The sequence below is a fragment of the Agelaius phoeniceus genome, chromosome 1 (genome assembly GCF_051311805.1).
Source record: "Agelaius phoeniceus isolate bAgePho1 chromosome 1, bAgePho1.hap1, whole genome shotgun sequence".
NCBI lineage: Eukaryota > Metazoa > Chordata > Aves > Passeriformes > Icteridae > Agelaius > Agelaius phoeniceus.
Window position 1 is genome coordinate 36,055,044 of NC_135265.1, and position 15,115 is coordinate 36,070,158.

The window sequence follows — 15,115 nt, forward strand, 5'->3', positions numbered from 1 at the left end:
TCTCCCATCACTGAATGGGGGAGGAACTGCAAATTTGTGAGCTGCTTTAAACTTTTCTCAAAGATGTTTTGATATACAGTGAAATAATGTATAAATGTATGTTAATTACAAAGGGAAACCAAGCAAGGAGATCACTGGAACTACATATGAAGCTTAAATGCTTTTGAACAGGACACAGTTGTTCAAAGCACCAGTGTAGATGGATTTAAGGTTTAGAAACAACATGCACATGGTCATCCAGGAACTTAAAACCACCACACTGCTGAGAGCAGTGTAAAAACCTAACAGTAAATTTAAGTTGCTGGCATGATATTTTTCTCAAGCTACCCCACCCCACCTGTCTGGGGTTTTTTCCCTCTAGATTTATGGCATTCACCATGGTGGCTCTGTGCTGGAGGCTGCCCATCTGCTTTCTCTTGTACCAAGCGGTCTCCGGACGAGTGCGGAGGGAGGGGCACTACGTGGCGGCCGTGTACGAGCACGAGTCCATCCTGAGCCCGGCCCCGGCGGTGCCGGTGGAGCGCCGCGCTGCGCTGGAGCTCATGGGCAGGAACCTCGACATCTATGAGCAGCAAGTGCTGGCTGCTGCCAGGCAGGTATGCCCAGCTCCAGGCAGCGCTTGTGTGTGCCCTGGCTGTATGCTATTTGAAGATAATCTTTCACATCTGTGTTCCCAGGCAACTGAAGCCGTATTTATATCCACAGCTATGGTCTGGGTTCTCAGACGATCTGACCTGCCAGCAGCTCTGAAAAAGAAGCAGGCCAATTAGCATCCCGCCTGACTCAGGCTATTCCAGGCTTGGAAAAACACACCCATTGTCATTTAGTATAGGGAAATTAATTTTCTATTTTGGTCTGAATACCTAGCTCCTTTCTGTTTTCTTAAATGGAAGGGTTTCCTTGAAAGTTTGTCTTGCTGGCAGCTGTCTTAGGTTTGGTTTTATTCCAGTGCGCTCAATGGAAATTCCTGAATGTTTCTAAAAACTAAAGAAGTCAAATGCTTTGGAAATGAATGTTCTGCTTTTAACAGCTTTGTGGAACTAAAATTTTCCATTCCTTTCTCCTACCCACCATGGAACAGTTCTCAGTCTAAATATATTTAGAGGAGAGAGACTAGTATCGCCAGCTGTTCTTAGGCGCAGCCCTCTTTCCTCCCCTCCCAAGAAAACCCAGGCTAGTTCTAGTGATAGGAAGCAAGTGTTACTGGCCCTACACAGGGAAGAACTGACTTGCAATTTTCAAAGATCTGTTGTTCTGGGAGAGAATAATTACTATTTTTATATAATTTGAAAACATGATATTATTTTTTTTTGAGAAGTTCAGATGATTGGGCAGAAGCATAATACAATTTTTATGCAGCCCTGCACCCAAGACACAAAATTATCCCAGAGCTATCACATAGGTAACACGTTTGAGTTGACTTTTGAAAATAGGAAGTTGAGTGACTGGTGCTGTATCTGATTTAAGAAGAATCCACCTCATTTTTAGGAACAATTCAGATCTCCCTGAATTTCAGGCAGAGCCTCTGGCATGGCTACATTTCTACCAGGCTGTGCGCTGCTCCCACAGTGAAGCTGTTTCTGAAATCAACACTCCCTGTCCAACCCTATATTATAATGGGATTTAGAGATGTCTCTTCATGCATGTATCTGTCAGTCTGTATTTGCTTTGGAAAAATTCAGGGAGGTGTAGATCACCCAATACTTAATTAATTAAGTGATGCTGTACACTTTGACAAAGTGTATCTGCAAATAGCATAATTCTGATAAAAAAATTAAGACAAGTTTTAACATCTGAAGTCTTTAACCTGAATGATGACATTCTCATAACTTGTGTGAAGGGAGGATACTTTTGGTAAGAAATTGGATGCAGTATGCTTTTATTTGCATGCCCTTAAAATTATGTCAAATATATTATTTTTCAAGATAAAGGTATGCATCAGGTTAAACAAGTTTTTTTTATACATATAGTTACACACCTATTACATAGTTACACCTACTATGAAGCTGAAGAAAAGACATCTTCAAGCTACATTATTGGCAAAACATAATTGGGTTATCCTTAACTTTCTTTAGCTCTTTTTACCCATGAGATCCCCCCTTTTCCTTTGCTTTGCCTACAAAACATGTCTTTGTTTTACATACAGGGGGCAGATATCATTGTTTTTCCTGAAGATGGAATCCATGGCTTCAACTTCACCAGAAGCTCCATTTACCCTTACCTGGATTTCATTCCGCATTCACACTCTGGGAAGTGGAATCCCTGCAGAGAGCCCTATTTGTACAATGACACAGAGGTAAATGTAGGGGTGATGCATGCAGGGGTGGGATAACTGAATGCTCCAATTGGGAAATAGTTCAAAGGGAAGTAAGCAAGAAGTTTAACAATTCCTAGTACCAGATTCTGTTTTCATGGATGCTCAAGCTCTGCTGGTTTCATTCGTAGCAGTGGAGGGTTTAGATCCATACATGCAAGGAGATCAGTTGTATATGAACCATCTGGATTTGTCATCTCCTCCTCCCCAACCTCTGAAATAGTAACTACTCTCTTGTAAGATCTGTTCTGTGTGGTTTATAGTTTGAACAACATTGTTTTATATAAAACAAGAGAGTAGTATCTTCCCTTTTGGTGCATTCTCATTATTTGGCTTTAATGACTTAATGACATCCCAGCATTCTGACTCAACAATCATTGTCAAATGATTAGCACAAGTAACAGGACTTACCTGCTACAACGTAACAGAAGTCACAGCTTGGCACAGGCCAAGCATGATTACATAAGATATGACCTGGATGTTACAAAAATAGTATTGTCACTGACTGTTCTGGACCTGAACTGAAAATAACCATGCTCAGTAAATACAGACTGCTGATTCTTCCAGTAATCAATATAATGAAAGAAATCATGCCTGTACCTAGTGAGCAGGATTTGTGTGGGAGCATGAATCGCAGTTGTAAACAATGATCTGTGTGAATCTTTGTTACCAATGGTCATGGCCAAGCAAGCAAGAACTAAGTTTGCCATTCAGATGCTGTTTGGAGATTGCAGTAATGTCAGTCTTTGGTACAACACTCTGTGTTATGGAAGAAATATTCCATTAATACCATGGTCTGCAGCGTTTTCTATTTCTTTGCTGTAATATGTAATTATCCCTTTCCATCTCTGCTTATCTATGTCGTAGGTAGTAATTGCTTTTTAAAAACTTATAGTAGAAACATCCAGGTGCAGATGATCATTTTTAGACATTTGCTGTTCTAAAGGCACACATAGATCAGTTGTGCTGCCTTGGCAAAGTTTTCAGTTGACATACAGTGTTTTAAAGCTATTGGTGCTCCTAAAAGTCACAAGTTTCTAAAAATTAACACCCTTGGAATAGATTTATTTACTTACTTACTTCTGAGGAAATACAACTTAGCCAATTTTTTTCAGAGATGTTTTAAAATAAACATCTGAAATTTTGCCTACAAAGCTACTGGCTCCAGTAGCTTCTGTCACAAAGTCATCAGTGCTTTTAAATTTTATGGATATGGTTAAACGTGTTCAATTTTGAATTTCCAAAATAATATTAAATAAGTGATAGAAAAACTTACTCCAACACATTGTCGCGCGCTCCCATTTCTCCATGCTGTGCTGCAGGTCGTTCAGCGCCTGAGCTGCATGGCCCTGCAGAACAAGATATTCCTCGTGGCCAACCTGGGCACCAAGCAGCCGTGCGAGCGCTGGGAGCCGCGGTGCCCGCCGGACGGGCGCTTCCAGTTCAACACCAACGTGGCGCTGGGCGCGGACGGCGCGCTGCTGGCCACCTACCGCAAACACAACCTGTACTTCGAGAGCGCCTTCGACACCCCTGCACAGCCAGACCATGCGCTCTTTGACACCCCTTTTGCTGGCAGGTTTGGCATGTTCACTTGCTTCGATATACTCTTTTATGAGCCTGCAGTGAGCCTCATCACACAGCACAATTTGAAGCAAATTGTTTATCCAACTGCCTGGATGAACCAGCTCCCGCTTTTGTCTGCTGTAGAGTTCCAACAAGCTTTTTCAACAGCTTTCAATGTCAATATTTTAGCGGCCAACATCCACCACCCTACCTTGGGCATGACAGGGAGTGGCATATACACTCCAGTCAAATCATTCATCTACCACAACATGGAAAGTTATGGTGGCAAGCTCATAGTAGCAGAAATTCCTGTGATTACTGCAGATTATAAAACTAATTTAGAGAGTAATGAAAGATTTAGAGAGAACTTACATGACTCATGCAGGACTTCTACGAGCACCTCACTGGATGATGAAGTTTGCTTTAAGGAGCAAGAAGAGACTCCTGGCAGAGTATCTGAAAAAGGAGAAGGAAAGGAACAGTCACCTCCTTCCTTTTATGCAGAAATGATGTATGACAACTTCACTTTTGTTCCGTTATGGGGGGAAAAGGGAGAACTCCAGGTTTGTGCCAATAGCCTCTGTTGTTACTTAAACTATCAGAAAGCTGTTCTAACTGATGAGTTATATGCTTTGGGAGTTTTTGATGGGCTCCACACAGTGCATGGCACATACTATGTCCAGGCCTGTGCCTTGGTGAAGTGTGGTGGTCTCAGCTTTAGCACTTGTGGACAGGAGGTCACAGATGCCACTGCTGTGATAGATTTCCAGCTATGGGGAAATATGAGCACCCCTTACATCTTTCCTTTGCTGCTGACATCTGGTATTACCTTGGACTTTGCTGATCACATGGGCTGGAAAAACAACCACTATTTCCTCAGCAAAAATAGAACATCTGCTGGCCTCCTGACAGCTGCTCTCTATGGACGATGGTATGAGAAGGACTAGCACAGATACTTGACTGAGTCAGAAAACAACTGCCTGTATGTTCAGAGTCTGTAGCTTAACAGAAATTGTTAAATATCCATATTTGCTAGAGGTTCAGGTGTGTTTGTCCCGTCACTGCCTGATTAGGTCCCACATTTGGAATAATGGCTGTAAGTCTGTACCCTGGTAGCTTATGTCCTACCAGGAGTGAAAAAACTGCCTTGCAAAGATAAAGGCTTGCTGTGATCTGGTGAGATGATTGGTACCAGAAAATAACACTTCTCATTTCAACTGAATCTGTTCCTTTTAATTTAATCCTTTGATTTTTGGGGTTCCTGGCTGGGAGTATGGAAGTTATTAGAATGGAAAACTACTGCAATAAAAAAAACAAACAAAAGAAAGGGAAGGAAAACACAAATATTGTGCTTAACATGGACAGGATCATGTAAGTAGAGATACATGTAGCTTTTATGTGCTGAGGTTCTGATCTCTGGTTAGGATGCCATGATTGGTTTTTTTTTTAAGAGTCAAAAACTTCCAGCTGCAATCATTACCATGGACTGGCCACTCTGGTATCTGTAATCCTGTTACACATTTAACTGAATGTTACAGCTGTAAACATCTACAGAATAGCTAATCTGGGGAACAGGATATCAGTGACTGTGAAAACCTAGAGTGCAGCAAGACACAATTCACAAGAAATTATGTTCAAAGAAAACATCAGCATTAAATGTCAGTGGCCATGTTATGTACTGTTTGAGTCCTTTAACTTCCCTGTTTGAAAGAGCAATCATTTTAAGACTGTTTTGACTTTAAGGCATCTTACATGCTGTTCATGAATTTATTCAAGATGACTTATGAAAAGCACATAATAAGCTGTGGGACAGCAAGGATTTTGCATCAATGCTTCATGTGCCAGATGGCAGGTTTGTGCTGCTGAGTAAAACACACCATTTTTTTCCAGAGCAATAACTAGATTAAGTGCTATAGATGTTCTACTGTAATGAAGAAGCTGGGAAGAGAATATTCAAAGGTTATTAATTTGGGGTTACATTCAGACAAGTTAATGTATTCTCAAGCATTACAATTTTATGGGGTCTTATTGGCTATTATGACTTCATCTGGGTGATGGCTGTGAGTAATGGAATAAACACAACTGTTCTTTTGGTGAGTCCTTGTGTTCCAGCTGCTCTGTTACTGGGCTAAGGAGCAGAGCACAGGAGACAGAGAGCTCAGAGTCTCTCTTTGTTCTGGTGATCTGAGTTGGTTCAAACTGAAACCACCACAGCTACAAGGATGAGTCCTGAGAGGTGCTCAATCAGCTCCTGCTTCAAATGAGCTCACTTTCTGGTTTCAGAAAGCAAAACAACCAAAAAACTGCTCAAATTCTACCTCAGGGTTTCTTAGATATTTGCACAAGATTAGTGTATAATTGTGGAAGATCTTGGGCTCTTTCAAACCTTCCTTCTCCAGTCTGTATCCCTGTGAGTCAGGCCCTTGTTGAACACCAGTCTGACACAGCAGCACACCAGGTTTGTTTATCCTGCAGCATGTACTGGACAGAAATATGGAGAGGGGAATGTCTGTATCTCATTAGGCATAAACTAGCTGCTATAAAGTAGGCCATTCCACCACAGGGTTATGAAAGATCATTAATTCTTTGGCACCCATACCATGTTCTTGCTGAATGCTGCACGGTTCCAGGACATACAGGGTAGAACAGAAAAGCATTTGCAGTGCTTGGTGGTGCTGCTGATTCTAGTACCACATGACCAAGTCTGAAAGAATGGAACAATGAACAACTGGAGATTTCAGCCCTCAGGACCCTCCACTTTGGAGGCTGAAAAACATGCAGCTTCATGCACTAAAATACTCCTTGGGATTTAGTTCCAGAGCAGACAGTAAGTCAGGCTAAACAAATAAATAGCATTACACGTATTTGCTATGCTTAAGGAAAGAAGACGTATTTATCTGTGAAATACTTGCAAAGTGTGTCCCAAAGAGCTATTCTAACTCTGGGTATGGTAAAACTGTTAGAAGACCTTCTAGCCCTACTGGAGTTTGCATGAGGCATGTTCCTGTCTCTTCCCTGAGAAGAGCAGGCAGTATCAGAGGGTGTTCTCATACCTTCCTCCCTTCACCCAAAACAGCTGCCTCCAGCAGAGTCACTGGAAAGGTTGAACAGGCAATACTAGACACAATGGATTACCAGAACTATCAATCCTACCTCCCACCCTGATCCTTGAGTAACAGCAGATGTGTCTGTCTGACCTGGGGTGGCCAGCAGTAACCTGCAACACCCCCACACATTGGTGCCTTCCAGAAGTGTGTGCTGGAGCAGCAATCCCAGCACTGCTCTGTTCCCAAACAAGCCTGCAGTCTTGTGAGTGAAGCTACTTACCACGTGCCAAGGAGGTGTGAGAAGCCTTCAGCAAGGCTGATGTTCACTACTTACACACTGCAATGCATCCCATCACCTAATGGATATGAACAGTTTTATTAAAGCTTCCTAGCATTCCTGTCTGAGAGTGGAACAAAACCAAACCAGGACACAAGGATTTTTGACATAGAGGAAGCAGAGCTAAAATCGAGAGCAGCTTTAAAGCACTCAGTCTGTGGACCAAAGTGAAACCAGGATTTGGGAATTTGTACTGGCACTAAAGAAACTTCCTCTCTGAGACAGCAGGGGATGGTGTCTTTAGAGGACACTGCTCCTGGGCAGGATAACAACCAGAGAAACTCTTTGTCCAGGTAGGAGTAATAGCACATGAGTCTGAAGGGTTGGAAGGTTCCTCATAAGGGATCTGCTACTTCAGGATTCACAGTGATTTTTCCAGGTGGATGTCAGGATACTCTCCTTACTGTAAGAGAAACACCAGAAAGCAGATCAAAGGAACAGCTGGAAAACAACCTTGGGAGTTGAGCTATCAAGAAGCATGGGAAGAGGCTGAGGTGACACAATCTGCTCAGATCAGAGACCTTCACAAGGCCCAACTGGGCATAAGCTCTTTGAGGCAGATCTCAGCCAGTGAACTGAAAACCCCAAATATTCACAGGCTAACTGAACTATCACTCCATCAAGGTTTTGAAAGTCAACAACAATGAAAATACTTGAGAGAGTCACTGTGCTCTCCTTTTCCCTGCCCTGGGAGAGCAGGTGTGGGCAACACAGGTCAGGAATCAGAGATAATAGTGGGAGCCACAACAAATGAAACAAACTCTTGATAGAAGAGTTAGAAAGGTTGAATTCATTAAGACTTTAATAGATTAGGAAGATTTTTAAAATGTTTAGAAAATTATCCAACTAGTTTGAGTAACAAAGTTTGGCAAAGGATAGAAAATACGTGACAGGATACATGAATCACTAGATTTTGCTTTAAAACTATTTAAGCTATCTAATCTATTCTTCTAACATAGAACACCTGTGATGTCAGACATGATAGATCCCAGGTACAGAGAAAACCTGCAAGTCTGTCCTTTGACAAGACTTCAAAGCAGGTTTTATTCTGTTCTGCTGTAAACCTGAATAGCAAGAGTTCTGGCTGCATCTATTGCATTTTTAATTAAAAAAAGGAAGATTGTAAGGTGTTTTTTTCCTCTTTAAATATTTAGTGACACCATCAACATGAAGACAACCTTGAAAGGCTCTTTAGGTTCTCTATTATTCAACTATGTTTACAGTTACATGGGGGAACACTGCAAGATCTCTTTCCCAACCTCAGCTTGAAAATTGCCAAAACATAGCGTGGAATGGAGAGAGCTAAATTTATCCTAATGTAAAATAACACACAGCACACCAGGGAAGCACAGATAATTTAAATACTGCTTTACTTGAAGACAAATAGTGTGCTAAAGAGACTGGGATACCAGGTTGGAAAGAGCTGCAAGAAATCTCCAAGTCCTGTAAGCAGGGACAGCCATCTTTCCCTATCAGGAAAGTTCAGTTGTGAGATGAGCTGTAGAATTTGAAAATTTTAGTCCCATTTATAACTAATCTCCCCCTGGGAAAGGAAACCAAAACAGTCTTGTTATCTTGCTGGGCTCTAGATGCCTGAACAACTGAAAAAAATGCTCTGTCCAAGGCTGCCTTTCAGACCATTTTGCTCTCAGTAGGTCTGAGTGGGAACACAGATCAGGCTGGGAGCCTGGGTGACATTCACCATGTCCAGCCAGGCATTTCCTTCTCCTGTTAAGCAGTAAAATAAAGGGATTTTGTGATAAGGCTTACAGATTCTCATAAATCCAAGAACAGGATAGTTTCTTAATAATAGCCAGTTGTTTCATCATTAAAATTAATGCACAGTGATACTTTTGCACTTAACATTAGAAAACATATGGATATTAAAGTGAGAGAAGGACACCAGAAAAAGCAAAAAGCCAATGCTATCAATTAACAGAGGCCTGTGCTGTATCTCTTCTCATTTCATAGTCTATGACTGGAAAGAATCCACTAAGATCATGGGAGCCCAACTCCAGGCCCTGCATATGATCACACCACATTCCCACGAGCATATACCACCTCTGGTTTCAGTATGTAAAGTTTGGAACCCTGTGTTTTATAAACTTTTATCTTGTCCGATTCAGAATCACAGTTACACATTTATATACAAAAAATGTTTTCCATCCCAATCAGAATTCTACTCCAACTGTCTTGCCAGCTTCTGCAGCATATTAAAGAGGATTATAAGGAAATCATCACAAATCACTGAGATTACTGCAAGAGGCAATAACTATCAATCTTGGATTTAAGGATTTGTATGAATTGGCTTGACCAGCTTTAAGAATTTAAATACTTTTTCATGATATTAATATCAATTTTACAAAGTTTGAATTCAGACCTATGGAAGTTGTGTTAGAAGTTTAAACTACTTATGAAGAGATTAAAAGAGACCCTTCTCTCCAAAGCCTAGTTAGTCTGGTTCCATCAGGACTGGATTATCAGAAATTACTGTCAGGGGGAATCAATGCTTTTTAACCAAAGGTGTGATGGCATTTCTTGTGGATACATACCATCAGCAGAGGCCCAGTGCAAAGCTGTGAGAGATGAGGAGGATCCTGCTGCTGCTGCTGCTGTAGCCAGGGAAGCCCATGGAACTCCCTCACCCACCCTGTGGTGCATGGAGCCAGAGCACAACCTCCAGTTCTGCAGAACTGCTGTTTCCTTAAACATTTACCCTTTTCATTTCGGTTTCAGTTTTTCAAGATGTGAACTTCACTGATCCAAACATGGAATTGAGTAGTATGGGCTCATCTGGCACTGTTAAAAATGTTCCCTGATTGTGACAAACTTCTCTCAAGTCATGCTAGCCAGTTCTTTGGGCAGTATTCACTGACCATCGTTCTACACACTGATCCTCTCACCCAGTTATTGCAGCATCAACAACAGAAAGATCACCAGTTCTTTTTTTTTTTTTTTTTTGCAAAAGAGAACCTAAGTTACCTAAATACTTGTGTTATCTCCAACCAACTGCATTTAATGAACATTCTTTTTTTTTTAATAGTAGCTATAAATACAGCATGTTATTCTGGGTTACTACAGCTACTACAACTGGTAGTTGTGTTTAAATGGGTACAGTCTGGGCAAGACAGAAAGGCCAATTCTTCTCAAAACCAGAATTAATTGGGTTGGAGAATCTGTAAACATTATCTCATACTCCTTCTTAGTCATCTTCCCTACAGTTTAGGTAACAGCTTTGGGATCTCTAGTGCTCCTTTTAACATCTGCGTAGATGTGAAAAGGAGCAAAACTTTGAAGAATTAATTTTTAAGTATTAATTTTTCAACCAAACATTTGTTAATTCTTTAGCCTGGTAGCCAAAACCAGAACATAGACAAGTCAGGATTTTAAACAAAATTAATTACCAGAAAAAAACCCCAAACAATTGCAATCAAGTTTAAAAAGTGCCTAGAAAAAAGCTCTGACTGTTCCACATATATTTATACAACTATTTTGGAGATATTTAAGCATGGGAAGGCAATAAAAACTTACAGGAGGAAATACAAAGCAGGACACAGAGATTTGATATGGAATTACACGAAAAATCTCCCCAACTGCGGTAGGGTCGCTCTTAGGGGGAGACACACTGATTCTTCATCTTATCAGCACCCAGCATTTATCCTGCAACATGACACTCCAAAAGTAACAGCTCAGCCTAGGAGGTTAATACTGACTTGGCATTTTCTCCTGCAGAACATTTATCCTGAGAACGGAAAACCCATAAAACATCCCAGAAGTCAGAGCACACAGAAAGCTGAGCAGAGCCAGCTGTCCTCGTTCCTTAAGTCCATCTGATTTTTTTTTTCTTCCCCAGGACATAAAGGGTTTCTTTTATTCTAATCTATTGCTTCAGTAGTCCAGCCAAGGCTTGCTGCTCTCCCTTGATGAAAATCCAATTGATTGTTTGGATAAAGGCTATAAGAATAGCTGTGCAATATTCATCTGTAGAAAATCAGGAGGATTTCTTTTAGAAGAATGGAGGTTCCAACATAATTTTCATTTTTTTTAAAGCCCTACGAGACACCATCATCATTATTTGCTTTTCAGAGACAAGGAGCCTGCTGTTCCTTGACCTCTCATTAAGAAGTGGTCTCTGAGCACAGCAGCATGGTCTTTAAACAAATCACGTTCCATTTTTGGAATTAGACCATATTCTAATATCAATCTTAATTATCACTTAGAAGGCACAATTACTGTCCTACCCATACTGCTAAGTAGTAATAGAGTTTTGGGGTTTTTTTAACAAATACATGCAAATTGCAAGGTACAGGCTCACTGAATAAACTGCAATGATCAGACAGATGAGATACACAAATCATGTAAATATGAATTCCAAAGTCAATTAAAGAATTCATAATTAGAAAAGACAGATATTTAGCTCAAAAAAGTTCACAAAACCTAAGTTAAAATAATGCAATTTAATGCACCGAGAAACTTTTCAAGAGGTGAGCAGTAACAAAATGAAAGGCACAATTTCCGATTGGCATAAGGAAACAAACACATTCAATAACACTGTTTTCTGCATGTATCTGTATTCCATATCCAAATCTTTGACTTTTCAACAAACCAATGCCATGTGAGCTTTTCCTCCTCTGCCACCAAGCCTCTACTGCACTACAATTTTTCCAGCAGGACAGGAGTGTACCCTGCTATAGTTTGTGCCCTAAGGCTACAGACACCACACAGAGATACCAGGTCATCTCCAAATCAGGCAGAGGTCAGCACAGATAATAAAGGCCTATTAATATCATCCTTCCACAGTGCTTTTGAATTAACATCAGACAGTTTCACGAACAGAAACATGCAGCTGTTACCTTTTAAATAACTGCCACACCACTTGGCGTTCTCATCAGGTTTCCCACAAGCATTTGAGGAAAAAATGGGTCCATGTTGCTTCAGCCTTTGAATGGAAATGGTTGCAGTGAATCCCAAGACAGGCCCATGTGGATCTTGTGAGTGCTGCCCGTGGCACAAACATCGCTGCCACAGAGCCACACACCTGGCAGATTCAGAGGGAAGAGAGCACAGAAATCACCACCTCCCTGAAGTCCTCTAACTCTGCTCACAGATAAACAATGAACACAGGCACAAATGTTAAGAAAGCAGTATTTATAAGGAAGCCTAAAGGAATAATGAAGTAATATTCAAAATTATTTTAAGTAGCTCACCTTCGCTTTAGAATTAAAATGCTGGCAAATCTTCGTGAAGATTTTATAAACTCCAACAGCTTGACAAGAGACTTTGTCTTTAATTCTTAGTACATACAAATAAATTATTCATTAGTAGAACTCACATTTGGGTTTTATTATACTCTGTAAAATATACAGGAATCTTGAAGTACTGAAAGAGTGCAGGTAAATACAGTATTCAAGCAATCACTATTTCTATGTACATGCTCATTAATTTTTCAAAAACCCCACAAAATTATCAAATAGATCAAAATATTGTCCCATGTTTCCACACTATGTTCAGAAAAGCAGCTGTTAATTTACAATATCAAAGATTTCCAGTTTCACAATACAAAAAAAGGATAAAAATGAAATTGGAATCAGTTTGTAGTAATTTATTTGTACTTTGCCAGGACACGCAAGGATTCCTTGCATGTACATAAACAAATTCACTTGAAAAGTAACAGTTATAGTTAAAGCAGAGCCAAATAAAGTAAATTCATATTTAACAGACAAAACTTCAGCTTACTTATGTCAGTTTTTCATTCTTCAGGCAATTAAAAAAACCACAGTAGTCTGTTATAAATAAAAAAAAAATTGGGCAAGTCTGAACTACATTACAGGGACCTGTTTCTGCTGTTTATTTTCTAAATGTAGCACAACAAAGATACACAGCTCTTCCCACAGACCAGACACTGTACTTTTTTCTCTAATAGGGAAATATACTTTTAAATTCACCTCCCCTCCTCCCTCCCCCCCCCGTTAATCTGGGATTAAAAAAAAAAGTGACAGGGATATACAATTTTAATCTTACATACAATTTTATGATGTAAGGAAGTAGATAAATTACTGAAAAGAACTCTTAGTCACAACAGGGTTATCAAGACATTTCAATTCAATTTTTTATGCAGTTTCATAGTTTGCAAATTATTAATGTATTTTTAAATTAAGAAAAATTCCATCCAAAACCCAAAAGTTAAAAAAAAATCTGTAACTGTGCAACAATTACTTCTTCCCTCCCACATCTCCCACCCCTTCCTTCCCTTATTACACTGTACATTTTTCACCCTGACTTCACCTTGTTAGCTGGTTTAATTTTAGTATTATAAAAGTATGACAGATCATTTTCATTTCACCTAAAAGAAAAAAAAAATAAAACTTAAAAGCACATCTGCTTTCTTTTATGGTACATTTAATAGTGTCGGAAGGCTTTCAGATGATTAAAAAAAAATAAAATTCAACATTTAAACCCAAATCTAAGCTTCTTTTCCAGAAGTAATTAAGGTTTGGTTGAAATAACTTCTCAAATAACCTATTCCAGTTTTCACAAAAACGCATTTAATTAAAAAAATCTTTAAGTTATTTGGTCCTTTGGCAATTTGCAGCACAAACAATGCCTACTGTACCAAACTCATTTATTGCCTTCAAAATGGTTTTAGGTTTATTGAGAGCATCTGAATCTAGCATCTGAATCCTTTGTCTTGTTCATTTACACCAAGTTGGGTGCCCAGTCTGCAGGAATTACTCCTGGCACCAGAAACAGAATGGTAGAATACAGTTAAATAAAACAGTTTTGACATTCTTTATTTTTTTTTTGCCATGAATTCAAAGTACTTATTCAAGAATTTATGCTTCTTCTGCAAAATATGCTCTTAAAAATCTTCCTAGAGTCTCACAGATTTTTTTATATGTAACCACAATAAAAAACATCTTCTCAAAGGTGTGTCCTCCTTCTATATTCAAACAGCAACAGCTTTCTCATAGCACGAGTCTGACCTTCCAGCATGAGGGTTCACTCAGACCTACAAAAAGCATCTTCTAATAGGTCTCAGAATCTGAGTCATTGAGCTCATCTTCTTCTGTGTAGGGGTAGCCACCTTCCCTGCCAATGTTGTTGAAAGTACAGTAGGAGCTGTGGTCACTCCTCATGATCGGCAAGGAATCGAAGGTGACAGTTTTTGAGGTGTTGGTGTAATGATTAATGGCATTGAAGGTGAGGGCGGGCAATGTGCTGCTCGATGAAACAGGCATCATGGTGGCCAGGATGAGAGCCAGGCAATCGGCCACGTCCTTGTTGGGCGCGCAGGCCAAAGCCGGCGTGTAACCTACGAAGCGAGAGAAAACAAAACCTTCATTTAAAATAAACACAAAGTACAAATTTCTCCAAGTTCATACAATCTTTCAGCTGTAAAGGTATTTTACATTGCTTAGCTCCGCACTGTTTAAAAAACCAAAAAAATGAAACAAATGCATTATCAATTAGTATTTTTAAACTTCTCATTACAAAAACAATCTTGAAATTATTGGGCTTTGCAAAAAAGATGTAATTGCTTTGTTAAGCAGAGCCAAACACTCTAGGCCAGTGAGAAAAGCCCAGATCTGAAAATGGTGAGGAAGTCACCTGGCTGAGGACAGACAACTAAAAGCAGCTAGCAAGGATAGAGAGCATTCACTAAAGAGCTACTGCACAAACTACAGCTCAAACATTTCTTCATCCAGAATCTCCACCATAGCTGTTCGTCACAGACAGGCACTTCAATAACACTACTGTTATCTCAGTAACAAGCTGGCTAAAGGATCAAGGCCAGTCAATTCAAAAGGCAGAGTGTAATTACTTCATCACAATAGTGTAATATACTTCATT

General features: G+C 39.9%; 2 protein-coding genes and 1 long non-coding RNA gene across 11 annotated transcripts in view; 1 reads left to right on the plus strand and 2 right to left on the minus strand.

Moving 5' to 3' along the window:
• Positions 1 to 5,978, plus strand: part of BTD (biotinidase) — a 39,933-nt gene extending 33,955 nt beyond the window's left edge. For all 3 annotated transcript variants that reach the window (XM_077176415.1, XM_054639129.2, XM_077176425.1), the window contains 3 exons: positions 362 to 596; positions 2,147 to 2,296; positions 3,637 to 5,978. In XM_077176415.1, the coding sequence (XP_077032530.1) occupies positions 366 to 596; positions 2,147 to 2,296; positions 3,637 to 4,827 (1,572 nt within the window). In that variant the 5' untranslated portion in view covers positions 362 to 365 and the 3' untranslated portion in view covers positions 4,828 to 5,978. The remainder of the gene's footprint in view (positions 1 to 361; positions 597 to 2,146; positions 2,297 to 3,636) is intronic.
• LOC143693769 (uncharacterized) lies at positions 2,290 to 10,680 on the minus strand. The gene is made up of 3 exons (XR_013181710.1): positions 6,480 to 10,680; positions 4,253 to 4,336; positions 2,290 to 3,663 (listed from the first exon to the last, which is right to left on the minus strand). It is a non-coding gene; the product is annotated as an uncharacterized LOC143693769 (long non-coding RNA).
• Positions 10,681 to 12,851: 2,171 nt separating this feature from the next.
• ANKRD28 (ankyrin repeat domain 28) overlaps positions 12,852 to 15,115 on the minus strand; it is a 119,993-nt gene continuing 117,729 nt past the window's right edge. For 4 of the 7 annotated variants that reach the window (XM_077176385.1, XM_077176380.1, XM_054641225.2 and 1 more), the window contains one exon: positions 12,852 to 14,576. In XM_077176385.1, the coding sequence (XP_077032500.1) occupies positions 14,290 to 14,576 (287 nt within the window). In that variant the 3' untranslated portion in view covers positions 12,852 to 14,289. The remainder of the gene's footprint in view (positions 14,577 to 15,115) is intronic. The other 3 variants (XM_077176383.1, XR_013181702.1, XR_013181704.1) reach the window with 3 other exon arrangements.